Source organism: Salvelinus fontinalis, chromosome 8 (genome assembly GCF_029448725.1).
Source record: "Salvelinus fontinalis isolate EN_2023a chromosome 8, ASM2944872v1, whole genome shotgun sequence".
In the NCBI taxonomy this organism is placed as follows: domain Eukaryota; kingdom Metazoa; phylum Chordata; class Actinopteri; order Salmoniformes; family Salmonidae; genus Salvelinus; species Salvelinus fontinalis.
In genome coordinates this window covers 12539429-12553323 of record NC_074672.1, presented here as the reverse complement: position 1 = coordinate 12553323, position 13895 = coordinate 12539429, and the positions used below count along the sequence as shown (strand labels likewise).

Sequence of the window (13895 nt, the reverse complement as noted above, 5' to 3'; positions counted from 1 at the left end):
GCAAATTGATATGGGTCTATGGTTTCTGGGATAATGGTGCTGATGTGGGCCATGACAAGCCTTTCAAAGCACTTCATGGTTACAGACGTGAGTGCTATGGGTCGGTGGTCATTTAGGCAGGTTACCTTAGTGTTCTTGGGCACAGGGCCTATGGTGGTCTGTTTGAAACATGTTGGTATTACAGACTCAGACAGGGAGAGGTTGAAAATGTCAGTAAAGACACTTGCCAGTTGGTCAGAGCATGCTTGGAGTACACGTCCTGGTAATCCGTCTGGCCCTGCGTGCTTGGAGTAATCGCTGTCATGATTTATAGAACTCTTTTCGGTCATAAGAGATGGTGGCAGAAACATTATGTACAAAATAATAATGATGGCGCTGGAGAGAAAGGCTGCCGTTTTACGGTCTCCTCACTAATTGTGCTATGGGTGTGTATTTCGTGTTATTTGTAACTTATTTCGTACATAATGTTTCTGCCACCGTCACTAACGACCCGAAAAGAGCTTCTAGAAATCAGGACAGTGATTACTCACCTCGTATTGAAAGACATTTTTTTCTTTAACGAGTTGGACGTGAGGGATTTACTCCAGATAACCAACAGGGAGTGGGTAATTTGCCTTTACCATCAGTCCTATTAGCCAACGTATAATCATTGGATAATAATATAGACTAACTACAAGCATGTACTGTATATCCTACCAACGGGACATTAAAAACTGTAATGTACTGTAAAACACGCTCAATAATTTTTTTTTGTCCTCCCTCATCTTAAATGGCACCAACTGCCACTGGATTCATCACTCCAGAAAACACGTATCCACTGCTCTAGAGTCTAATGGTGGCGAACTTTACACCACTACTGCCGATGCTTGGCATTGCACACGGTGATCTTAGGATTGTGTGCGGCTGCTCGGCCATGGAAACCCATTTAGTGAAGCTCCTGACTAACAGTTCTTGTACTGACGTTGTTCCAGAGGCAGTTTAGAACTCGGTAGTGAGTGTTGCAAACAAAAACAGACGATTTTTACGAGCTACGCGCTTCAGCACTTGCTGGTCCCGTTTTGTGAGCTTGTGTGGCCTACCACTTCGCGGCTGAGCCATTGTTGCTGCTAGACATTTCCACTTCACAATAACTACACTTACAGTTGACCCGGACAGCTCTAGCAGGGCAGGAATTTGACGAACTGACTTGTTGGAAAGGTGGCATCCTATGACAGGGCCACGTTGAAAGTCACTGAGCTCTTCAGTAAGGCCATTCTACTGTCAATGTTTGTCTATGGAGATTGCATGGCTGTGCACTCAATTTTAGGCACCTGTCAGCAACATGTGTGGCTGAAATAGTCGAATCCACAAATTTGAAGGGTTGTCCACATACTTTTGTATAGATAGTGTCTGTAGGAATGTGTAAATGTATCTAATGTTTATCTATTTGAAAGCTCTGACGAAGGCTTTGAGGCTGTAGACGATATTTAACCTCAGTAAGTGCAGTGAGCATAAGTGTTCTTCTTTTCTTTTAAGTTATGTACTAATGTACACAAATAGGCATCATTGGCCAAACTACTGGCTTGCACCGCCTAATGGTCAACCACTATATGACATGTTCTGCTGCAGCTGCAACATGGCTGGGAAGAAAGGGTGTGCAGGGAAACAGGCCCATACCTTTGCCCATTATAATCCCCCCTGAAGCCAACTTCACCATTTACTCATTACAAGAATTTATATAAATCATACGAGAGGCCCTCCTTATCCTAAAAAAGCTAGTATTGTGCCTCATAATTACATTTCAGGGATGTACTTTATATAAGGTCACGTCAAAGATTAAATGTCAACTTGTCATTAAATAGTATGATTGCTTTTGAACAGGACATCGTTACTCATTGATACAGCTTCAACTGATATCAATAACATTAGACAATTGTTTTGAGATTGTTGACTGTCTCCAACAGACCTATAAAACAACAAATCTGATTGTACATGGTACTGGAAAACTATCTCTTAAAACAATTTGAAATACGATGACAAATTTCTAAATCAATTTGAGAATCTATCAAATCTTTGTATTACTTGGGTCACATTGAGTAGCCACAAACTGCATAGTAACTGATCATTTCAATGGCTGTGGTGATGACATTGTAACTATATGTAACAACGTCGTAATTATATCAGTGACTAATGGGGTGCAGATTTGTCTGTTTCCACCATTACACTGTGAAAGAAGTCAACTGTGGTATCCTATTGCATTCCATATAGCCTAACTTCTGCAGTCGCCCTGTGACACGGAGAAGCTTCTGGTCGTCGACGACGCACACTATAGAATAATATGCTAGGCTGCAAGTGCAACTTCAAGTCAAATGTTACCATGAGTGTCAATAGTTGCATCAGATCTAATGTCTAATGGATATCGGCACTCTAACAATCGATCGTGTGTCATTTATCTAAAATGCTTTTGTAGGGCATAGATACCGTATGTACATGGTGGGTTGCGCCCTGTAGCGTAGACAGACAGCATATAAACAGTAGCCTAGACATGCTCAGTCATTCAGTCATTCAGTTAACAAGTTCTTACGGCCATAAAAAAAGAGGTACGATGGTGAGCCATCTTGTTTATTCGTATTTTTACGTTAACAACAATGGCGGAGATACACAATTCCGTCTTTCACGTGAGAAACACCAGCAAACGAGCATACTGTTCACATCAATAATATAACAAGACGTACATAAAGATTATATTCAGTGCAAAAAAAACTACGCTATTATCACCAGCACATTAAAATAACACGCCTTACTTTTTTAAATCCTTGTAGGCTAATTGTAGCAGGTATTATTATCATACACAGTCATGTCCGTTTTCTATAGGCAGTTTTAGTTGTTGGGGGAAATATAGGTTTTAGTCTAAACATAGCAGTGCCGTTATTATGGAATACAAATTCAGTAAAAGGCAAAGTTCTGTTTTAGTAGGTAGTGCCCTGGTACAATATTGCCAAATCGGTTACTTGGCTTTGAGCTAACTTTGTCTTCCTAAGACTCACAAATTGTCTTAAACAAGCATAGGTATATATTGGGTAAATAATACATAACTTAATAATATAACGTTAATATAACACTATAAAAACAATATCATATGAAATCTCTATTTAGAAATCTCTATTGCATTTTCCCCAGGTTTAGGTAGCATCTTCATTAAGGATTTAAAACGATTGCATGTCCTTGGTAATCCTACCAAAATCATATCTGAAGTAAGAACTAAATATCCTTGTCTTGGCTATTCACCACAAATGACAATGAAGTATAATACAAAAAAACTGAAAAGAAAAATAAAATGTGTTTTACATATGGGCCTGCTAGTCAATGTTATTTCCTCGGAAGTCACACTGGTGTCATGACATTGAACATTAAAAATATTGTTTAGTTACATTTTGCTTACGATTTTAAATGGCAACTATTTGTCCATTGTGAATTTGAATTCTATTTACAGGATTAGTTGGCATTGGTTAAGTTTTGTTGGACCTTGCCCTGTCTGCCTATGTGTATTTGTTTGGCTATGCTTTTGTTAGGAGATTACATAAAATCCTATTTTTATCAAATAAATTATCTAAAGTGGCCTATAGCCTACTCCATTAAACATGCGTTAAACTTAACCCATACAGAGATCACGTAAAAGATACATTTTCTAAATGCAATATTGCCGAATGTAAATGTTGTAAGGAAAAGTAAAAAAACTACAAAATAACTAATTTGCATCCATATAACTCATCGTGAAGAGGGAGAAATACATACATAAGTATTCCAGCAATATCTGTGGGATCTTTTCTCCCTTTCCCTTGTTGACTAATAAAACAGTGGCCATAAAGTTGACGCTCTCTGCCTCCTTCTCTCCTTTCATCGTCTATATGGTTCCTCTTTTTTTCTCTTTTTCTGCCATATAACCATAAAAAGACCATAAAATCACTCCTTGGTCTCCTCTTTCTCTTTCTCTTCCGCTTCTTTCTCTTCCGCTTCTTTCTCTTCCCCCTCTTCCCCTTCACCGTCCTCGTTGCCCTCCTCCTCAACCTCAGCCTCGGCATCCGCCTCTCCTCTCTGGCCCGGAAACTTGTCTTTGTTGTTTTCTTTTTTCCACTTCATTCGCCGATTTTGAAACCATATCTTGACCTGCCTCTCGGTGAGACTCAGGGCATGGGACACCTCGATCCGCCGCTTGCGTGTAAGGTACGGATTGAAGAGAAACTCCTTCTCCAGTTCAAGTGTTTGGTAACGACTGTAGGTTTGCCTTCCATTCCGCCTCCCTGGTGCTTAAATGAAATAGTAAATATGGTTAGCTTATATGTCTTAGATATTGTCTTTAACATATTATTACTAGGACTACAGTAATTTGAGCATCTTAAGGAAAAACACAGACTGGACTTTCCTGAGTTAATTTGAAGGTGGCATTAATATTTTAAAATCAAAGAAAAACAACTAAATCTAATATATTCCCATATGTCTATTATTTTGTAGTGTAATTTAAATATTATCTGTTTAGTAACGTTTACTTTTTCAATTATGTAACTGGTAACTGCACTACACACACACACACAAACACACACACATTCACACACTCACAACCACACACACACACTCACACTCTCTCTCTCACACACACACGCTCACACACGCACAATAGATACACGTTCTTCCGCAGATTGCGGAGGAAGTACCTTAGGCCTAAAATATTTTTCTAAGATAACACTAAAAACACTTGAAACGATAGTCCATGATGTGTTAAATGATCAATTCTATCACACCCTACATGATCTTATTAGCTTGGTTTAGGGCAAGGACATGTGAAGAGATGAATAGCATGTGGAATAGTGGAGTTTAGAAGCAAAGTAGGATATTTGCATTACAAATCGTTTATTGTTACAGTAACAATATGGTCATACAATGTTTGGGCACTCCGTATAGTAGGTTTCTATTTAATATAGGATGGCAGGGGATGGGGACAAGTTGTACTTCAAGTCATTCAAATAACTGTTTTATTCAGCTGGATTTCTGTATTTTTGTCATTACAGATATACTCCAGAAAAACATGATCTTTATCACCAATACCTCTGTCAAGTGAGACAACTTTTTTTTTTTTTTTTTGGGGGGGGGGGGGTTATTATTACATGATAACCTAAGTTGTTTGTTAGAAGCTTATACGTTAATATTACAGGCTACCTTATATTAAGATATGAGATTACATAACTAATGTTTATAGTGTATACTCGCTATAGCTATGTAATCAATTGACCTGTATATTCTGCTGCACTAAAACGCAATATATAAAGGGCTACATTCTCAATTCCTTATTATTTATTTTGTTTTTACGCACGCAGGCACACGCACAAACACGCACACAAACACACACGGCGCACAAACACACATAGTTACTCGCACGTATGGGAAATAAAGTACACAAAATAATTCTAACCGTGAGGTCTCATCCAAGGAAACATAATACTGGGAGACGAGTTCTGATTTAAGTGGCCTTGTCCTTCTCCGGGGTTAGAGCCGTTAGAGGATTTAGAGTCTGGGTATTGCGCGAGGCTTGCCTCTTGCTGGGTACCATAAAGCGGTTGCCTCGGAAGAGCTTCATATCCATAAAATTTTGTTGCGTCTCCATGGCAAGCCAGCGCGCAGGGGTTCTGTTGGTATCCAGGATTGGAGATCCCCGTGGTCCCATGGTGAAAAAAGTCCTGGACATGATGGGAAGGGTGCTGAAAGCCCGATGCAGCTGCCCCGGGTCCGTAGACCAGCGTGTGGCTACGGGCAACGCTTTGTGGGAATCTGCAGTCGTAGTAAGTTGGCTCCAGTGATTCGCCTCCTTTGTATTTGGAGAAAAGAGGGTTAACAAAATATGAGCTCATTGTTTAGTTTGCATTAAACAAGGGAAGGTTTCTTCGTTGTAGAATATCCCCGTTCTGGATTGTGGCAGCCTTTTGTTTAGGTTCCCAGTCGCACACAGAACACAGACAAACCGGAACTAGATGGAGAAACGCTGCCCGTTTGGACAGACAGTCTCAGGCAGCTCTCTCGCGCTCCAACACTCTTCTCATCGAATTTTTCTCACTATCTCCAGTAGTTTTCCTTTTTTCAGCCTCAAATCCGGCTCATGGCGTGTGCTTTGGATATGTGTTAAGGTTATATCTGGCTTGCTCCGCCGACACAGACACAAGCGCTTCTCTTTTTTTTCCTTCTTTTTTTTTTAGCTTCCCACCCAACCAACCAACCACCCCCACCACAATCCTCCCTCCCAACAACCCCCCAACTCATCTTTTACCCAAGCGGTCAGCGTGTACATACACCATGATAGACAACCTGCACTAACCATTCCACTACAACAAGAAAAAGGAGCTCAATATGATGCCTATGATCACCATGTGAAAATGCTAAACTCTCGAGTTATCTTTGTGGCCAAATTACTATGACACATAGAGCTACTAGAGCGGACTGGCCATCTGGCATTTCAGGCAAATGCCAGATGGGCTGGACCATTTTTTTGCCCAGTGGGCCTGTCTAACTTGGATTTTTTTAGCAGAATAATCATTATCTGGCTAATACTGGGGGCCTCAAAGAAGATAATATGGCCAGTGTGGGGGCCTGGTAGAAAAATGGGACATGTGGGGGGCTCAAGGGAAAAGAATGGTCCGGGTTGTTAGAAATGCTAGGGCCGATTTTTGGTCCAGACCACCCCTGTAAAGCTACACATATATAACAAATACATTAAAAAAGGCTTTGTTCTTAAAGTCCTCATATGTAACCTCGTGTATATAGTTTGAGAGCCATTCCTTATATCAAATAATGGTTTAAAAGGGATGCTGTTAGCTGTTAGCTTAGCCTACCATAAATACACAATAGCACTGCTTGAGGGCCCACTATACTGCCTGCTATTTATGACAGGGTAACAAAAAAGAAAGGCCTACATAACTATAAACGAGTAGGCCAGGCCTAGCACATATAACTAACTACAAATGTGTAAGGCTTTAATAATGATAATGTAAATAATAATGATAATTGCGTCTTTAACAAAATCACAAACCCATTCAAATGTCTAACCCTTGTAGCTCAACATTAGCGCTTAGTTTTCGTACTTGAGCTATACGCCTACTAACTATAAGCGCTTTACCAGTCCCTTGCGCACTTAAACTATAGAAGGCCTTCATGGCCCCGGCATGAGCAAACATAAATGAGGCCTGTATACCCGACTCACTCTACTGACCCTGTTAAACCTATGAGCAAAAGTAGTAAATCTGCCACGTTCAGTTAATAAAATGTTACATTAGACTACATTAGATGTCTCATTATTTCAGCGGAGATATCGATAGCTCGGTGTTTATTTCAGTTGTGTATAGCTTAGTTGTAGCATGGCCTCTCCCTGAATGCACGCTCGTGTTGGTTTTGTGGTGTTACTGACGATTTTTACACGTCATCGTAAAATATGAAAGGCCCACAGAGAACATTTACAGACTTGCAACAGTCTATAAATATGCTGATTGCTGTTTCAACAACAAAAGCACTGAAAAGGACAAATAAACAATTGGACTATAATACTATGCTTCTGATGTAGGCCTATAAATGCTGTTGCCAACATTATTATTACAATAGCTATTAGCATATTATTATTATCATGAGTTATTATTAGGATCTGGTATTAGTGTTAGATCGGTATTAGGGGTAATGCTTATTCAAACCTTTATTGTTATTTGTCAATCAATTGTAGAAGTAAATCCGCTCTCTGTTTGTTCATTTTTACTTGTTTGAAGATCTTTTCTGATAGGCCTATATTGTTTTTATACTGAAATGTCCGGTACTCTCTTAAGTATGTGGTGGCTGATACAAGGTTTATGGTACAAGGTCCACGCCTCTCCAGAGAAAAACTAGACCACACAACTGCCATAAAAACCGTGGCTAGGAAGTGATTTCAATTGCGCTTAAGGTGAAAAAATGGTAGGTTTTCAAATGTTAGTCCAAATGTTAATTGGCCTTCAATGTTGATGCAAATATGCAGAACCAACCTAATCGATTCGGCTAATGTTAGCTCCTATTCATAAAGCTTGGTGCGTTGCTAATAGTTTATAGCCACGCATAATAAATGATATTTAATTGACATATATACAAACCAGCTCTAGTCAACTACAAATATTAGGCTTATACGTTCTACTAATGTGAAAGGTCATAACATATGTGAATGGGAAATTGGTTTGACCCATCCTACAAATAGCGTACAATAGGCTCCCCACAAGCGCATAAAAAGGTTCAACGACGTCCTAATCTATGTCTTCTGTACCCATCCCTACACAAGTGAGACAGTCAATTATATCACAACATCTTTCAACCCTTTTTCTTAAAAATGTGATGAATGACGAAAGCTGCATTTATTTCATCAGTAGACCTATAGACGTTGGCCTAGCCTACTCCCTATTTGTGCACCACGCAAGGCCACAGCACAGCAGCACATAGCAGTACAGTCGGTCAACAGTGTCATCTAGTGTTGAGTTCGATCACCAACATTCATCTGCACCACGCATGCTATCATCAAATCGACGTATCTTACATGAGGGAGAAATATATGCAGTCGTATACATAATCAATATAGGACCACAAATATGTGTTGAAAATGTATTTTACGACCTGTCAAATAAACTATATCCTTATAGGGCCTCCAATATTTTGCATTTGCTTTTACTTAAGTAGACCCACTCAGAATAGTTTTTGACATTCTCTTCATATGGATTGTTTTAAGATAACGAACAGGCTTTTCTCTCTTCTTGCGGTCATATAGCCCACTCTCCCGTGCTCAGAGAGACCTGCCCAGGGGGAAGGCAGCAGGCTTGTTTGCGGTGGGCCCAACAGACAAACTAGCTGTAGCAAGTCCCCTTTGAACGAGTCCACCATCACCCAACGTCCCACCATTAAAACCATAAAGTAATTTAGCCCAGACGTCTAGCCAGTTAGTCGGGTTTGCTTTGTTCGTCTGCATTTGAGACAAACAACCGAGCTCCAACAGGGCTGTAAACTCAGCGTTTTTGTCCTGTGCGGAAATACACTGGATTGGGCTTTGAAATGACAACATCCTGTCCATATTGTTCAACATCACAAAAAGGCAATTTAGGCCAATAACCCAGGAAACAAATGCCAGACGTGAATTTATTTTCACATTAGGAAACTTTCATTTCGTTACCTTTCAAACAAGACGAATGGATCGAAATATGTTTCTTACAATTCATTAATTATAATTACTCTCTCGCTTATGAAGCAGTTGGTTTAAACTATGCCTATAGCGTTTGCTACAAGATTTGTTCAGAATTCCTGCTAGCCTAACTACTTTTTCCTTAGCTTCACGCACACGCAAAGGAGCCTCAAAACATGGTTAAAGGTTAAAAATATAACAATATCTTCATTAGCAGCTGCTAGTATTTTTGCTTAGGAAAATAGATTATTACACGTGACACATATGGCTAGGCATGTGACGACACAGGCACATTGGCCAAATTTTTATATGAAGTTGTCTTCTGCGGTTTTTGTCACGAAATAAATGTATATTTCTTGTCCAAAATATGAGTAATGACTGTTTCCTATTTGTTCTATTACACATTTTACTGCTACATTTTGATTTATAGACTATGTCTTTGATGTTTACGCAGTGCAATGCGAACTAGCTGTGGTAGTTTGTGGACAGATGTGGTGGCCTCTGCATACCAAGTGGTAACCTTAAATTGATGCATTCAAATATAATTCGTATCAAAACAACGCAATATAAAACAAACGTTTTGTGAAATCATATTTAGTAACAACCTTGATGTGTCGGCGAACTGACGTCAATCTGTTCGAGAGAGAAAAAAGAACCCACTTACGGGCACACTCTAAAGCGTGGTAGCCTAAAGATTCTGATTTGCTTGCAAATACTAGAAAGAGGATTAGGAAACTTTCCATCTGCTTCCAATATTCCACACAACGTGCAGGGAAATTGGGATATTTCATTTCTTACAGGTATTTCTCTCCTGATTAACACAAACGCGGTTCGTGTTGCCTTTGTGTTGACATCATTATCGATGCATTGACTATTTTACGCGCCACAAATGTGCGCTTTAGGTTCCAATATGTATTTCTACATATGGATCTAAATTGGTAGTAAGATTGCATGCATATTTACGTTTGTTTTACTTGGAGACATGTCTGAAAAGAAACACAGAAAACACAAGAGCCTCGTGATAATGTTTATATTTGAGTAGGCCTATATCTACACGTATATAATGAATGAAACGTGCCTATACAATTAACTGAATATGAAATGCACAAATAGGTACACCAAACGGTTACGTTACCACATAGACGCAAGACAGACATTTTGTTAAGACGGCAGATGTTCTCTTTCTGTATAAAATGTGCTACTACACCCATAGCATAGAAAATGAACAAACATGGAAGAAACATTCACAGGGACATCATAAATTATGGAGAGAAGAAATTAAAATAATTCAAGTATTCTCTTTCTTATAGGCCTACTTCTGGGCAGTTTTTAATTTGTCCAAAATATCATGAATTAAAATGTCCCTTATACAAAGAAACACATACATGTATCTTCAAAGTAAGTGCAGAACGTTTTATTTTCATAGAATGGGGTTCGTTTAAAACTGGACCAATAAAGGAGAACGTATAAAACAAAAAATATTTTGCAACAAACATGGAAGGTGGGGTTAATGCAAAAACTAAATCCAACCTAAAATCCAACATTAAGAAGTGAGCATAATGTATTTTGGTTTATCTTTGTTGTTGTCCATGGCAATAGTGGTTATTTTACTGTTGTCTGATGCTTGTTTTTGTACATTGCCGTTTTTGTAACCATTCCTTTATTATTGCTCTTTGTTGGCGTCGGTTCTTTCCTTGTTCATTTTCTTCATCTTCATCCGCCGGTTCTGGAACCATATTTTGACCTGCCTCTCAGTGAGGTTGAGGACTCTTGCCACCTCGTATCGACGGTCTCTGGTAAGGTACATATTGAACAAAAACTCCTTTTCAAGTTCGAGAGTCTGGTATTTTGAATAGGGGCACCTCTTCTTCCTTGTAGAACGCGCGTGAATCCAATTTGCCACTGGGTTATCTGCAAATAACACATTATCAGTGAGCAATAAACTTGAAGCAATGACAAATGAAACAACAATCATACAATGGCCCAAGATTATAGCCTTGTCCTGTGGGTCTCCAGTACAAAACGAGTGTATCTCCAGATAAAGTAGTTGTGTGTATCAGCAAATGTAATGCTGTAGGCAACAAACGCTACATTTAGGCCTATCTACAACATTTAGTGATGCTCTTCCAGCTTTTCCCTTTCTTGGATTTCTGAGAAATGCCGTCGTAAAATACTCAATGGGCTTATTCACTTTATAGGCCCATAAAACGGCCTGTGGTTCAAGCCTTTACAAGTCAGTAGTGAAAGTCCCTCGAATATGTTGCTAACATTCCTCAAGTTGTTTTGGCGTTATACCTGAATTTGGCTTGAAATGGAAAACGTTTAGCCTATGACAACAGACAACATATAGCCAACACATAGGCTACACCACGTGTTCCCGTGTTGCCATGATAGTTATTTATCATGGTGTTTTTTCTGAGAATATCCACTTTTACTGGATATACTTGATGCTTGATATAGCAACATAATATCCCATTGAGATTATCTTTAAAAGTTAATTCAAGGTAGTGTTTTTTTTTTTTTGGAGATAGTGGCATACTAGCATAACATAAAATAGTAGCATAAACCATGGTGACCACCAAAATAGATTAAAATGATGGTCAATGTTGAAATATTTGGCACATAAAATAGGCTAGCTATTTGCTTTAGACGCGAGCATTTTACATTCAGTGTCCCTATACATTCACAACGTCCACAGTATCAGACTTGTTTTTGAGACCCATTTTATAACCTGCTCGTCGTTTTATAGCCCAATCCTACTAGCGTTTGTCTCTTTATAATTCCTCAACGTAGCCCCCGAGCAGAGAAGATTCAGTTGAGGAGAGAAAAGATGAATGAAAGAGCATATTATGGGAAAGAGACACTATAGACCAGCTCTAAACCAAATGCAATTAACACAGACAGAATCTCATTCAAACAACCCACCCATTCCCGGTTGTAAAACAAGCGGCTTGAACTTACTTGGGTCTAATTCTGGCTTCTCGTCTTTATGCTTTCCGGAAGCCAAAAGCTCGGTCTCGGGAGAAGGGATGTTCGTTTGGTTCTTTTCTCGAATGTCAGCGGAGGTGCAGTAGAGATAATCCGTGTAGTTGCGTCCGTTGGAGGCGAGGCAGTCACCGGCTCGATGCTCCTGGAAGGCGTCGGGCTTCAGCCCATAGTGTCTGCCGTTGGCTGGGTAGCCAGGGAAAGACATGGTCCCCGAGATCGGCTCTAGCCATGACCGCACATACCTTGAGTCCGTTCCTAAATGAGGTTGGTGGCTGTATGGGTGGTAAACCACTGAGGACTGGGAGTGAACAGGGGCCCAAGAGGTAGTAAACACGGGTGGTTTCGGGGAAAAGCTGCAGGACGGATAGTCACCACACTCCGGTATAAGGGACGTTGGACGAGGGCCGGTGGAGTGCGAACCAGGAGCCGAGAATCGAGCCGCAAGAACATCCTCGCTTTCATGGTGTATCAAGGAATCCACATAATAATTACTTATGGGACCCGTGGTCGACATGTCGATGGTTCCGTTCTCTTTTACATGCATCCGATTATTATATGGAGTGTGTGTACTTTTTTTTGATCTACCCATAGAACAATCAACGCAGGTAATTATTTCTCAAAGCTTCCCCAGCTGCAATTGGCTGCCTCAGCAACACGTGATTATATTTTGCCCCACAAAAATTGCACAGTGGATCAATGCGCGAGTTATCATAGCATTACATAATATATGTCTTATAGAATTCAGATGTTTTCCCCTGTATGCATTAGAGGTCAATTCAACAGTATTCTATCCTGACGTTGATAAAATATCAGTAAAAATAGTCAAATATATCGTAAAACAGACTAAGGTTGGCTAGGTTTGAAATCGCAGGCACTATTTGTTGATGTAATCAATCTCTGTCTAGTGTGCGTAATCTTTGCAGTCCAGTTTTATGCGCGTATAGACATAGTTAAGTAGTAAAATAGATCATTAAACTCACTCTCAAACACATAAGGCGTTTTATTCTTTTGCGTTTTTCATTGTATAACGGTATTCCTTTTTTTTATCCGGAAAAGATAGTTACTCTACTTTTTTTTATATTACAATGAACCGCATGGATAATATTGGATAGTCTACGATATTGTGATTCAGGCCATGTAATATATGAACAAGAAAAAAGTTTGCACGGACTACAAATTGGCATTATGGGGATATGTTTTCCCAAAATTGAGTTCGTATGCTTTAGATGTAAGGAGGATGCTTGAAACTACTACGATGCTTGAGACTTTGCACACTACAGCCGTATATTCGGCAAGTGACCGGCCGTGCATGTTTTTATGTCCTTCAATAAATTTTTACGAGGACCATTTGATTGTTCATAAACTTGTCGTTAATAAAACTGCAGTCGAGTTCCTATCTTAACATAAAAACAACACCGTCCATGTGGGACAAGTCCCATCAAACTGGAACGCTGAGGACGGACATCAACGACAGGGACTGGGGGACTATATGCTGCAGAGGAGAGGAGCTATTGGTTCAAGGAATAATCAGGCTAGAGATGAAGGCTTGAAGCAAGACGAATAAACGTTCTTCTTTGTACGACTAATATGGTATTAGCTGATCTCTGATCCCAGCATAAGCCTTTTGCTGCCATTTATGCCTATAGAGCAGAAGTCTGTGTATATTCTGCGGCTAACAATAGCCTACAAAATGTGCATTTCA

At 39.7% G+C, this 13895-nt stretch overlaps 2 protein-coding genes across 2 annotated transcripts; both read right to left on the bottom strand.

The window, feature by feature from the left end:
- Positions 1-2589: 2589 nt before the first annotated feature.
- Positions 2590-6193, bottom strand: hoxc8a (homeobox C8a). The gene is made up of 2 exons (XM_055930632.1): positions 5447-6193; positions 2590-4286 (listed from the first exon to the last, which is right to left on the bottom strand). The coding sequence occupies exons 1-2, from the start codon at positions 5880-5882 to the stop codon at positions 3943-3945; spliced, it is 780 nt and encodes a 259-aa protein (XP_055786607.1). The 5' UTR covers positions 5883-6193; the 3' UTR covers positions 2590-3942.
- A 4033-nt stretch (positions 6194-10226) lies between these two features.
- On the bottom strand, positions 10227-12752 carry hoxc9a (homeobox C9a). Its single transcript, XM_055930631.1, has 2 exons — positions 12167-12752; positions 10227-11116 (listed from the first exon to the last, which is right to left on the bottom strand). The coding sequence occupies exons 1-2, from the start codon at positions 12735-12737 to the stop codon at positions 10869-10871; spliced, it is 819 nt and encodes a 272-aa protein (XP_055786606.1). The 5' UTR covers positions 12738-12752; the 3' UTR covers positions 10227-10868.
- Positions 12753-13895: the final 1143 nt, after the last annotated feature.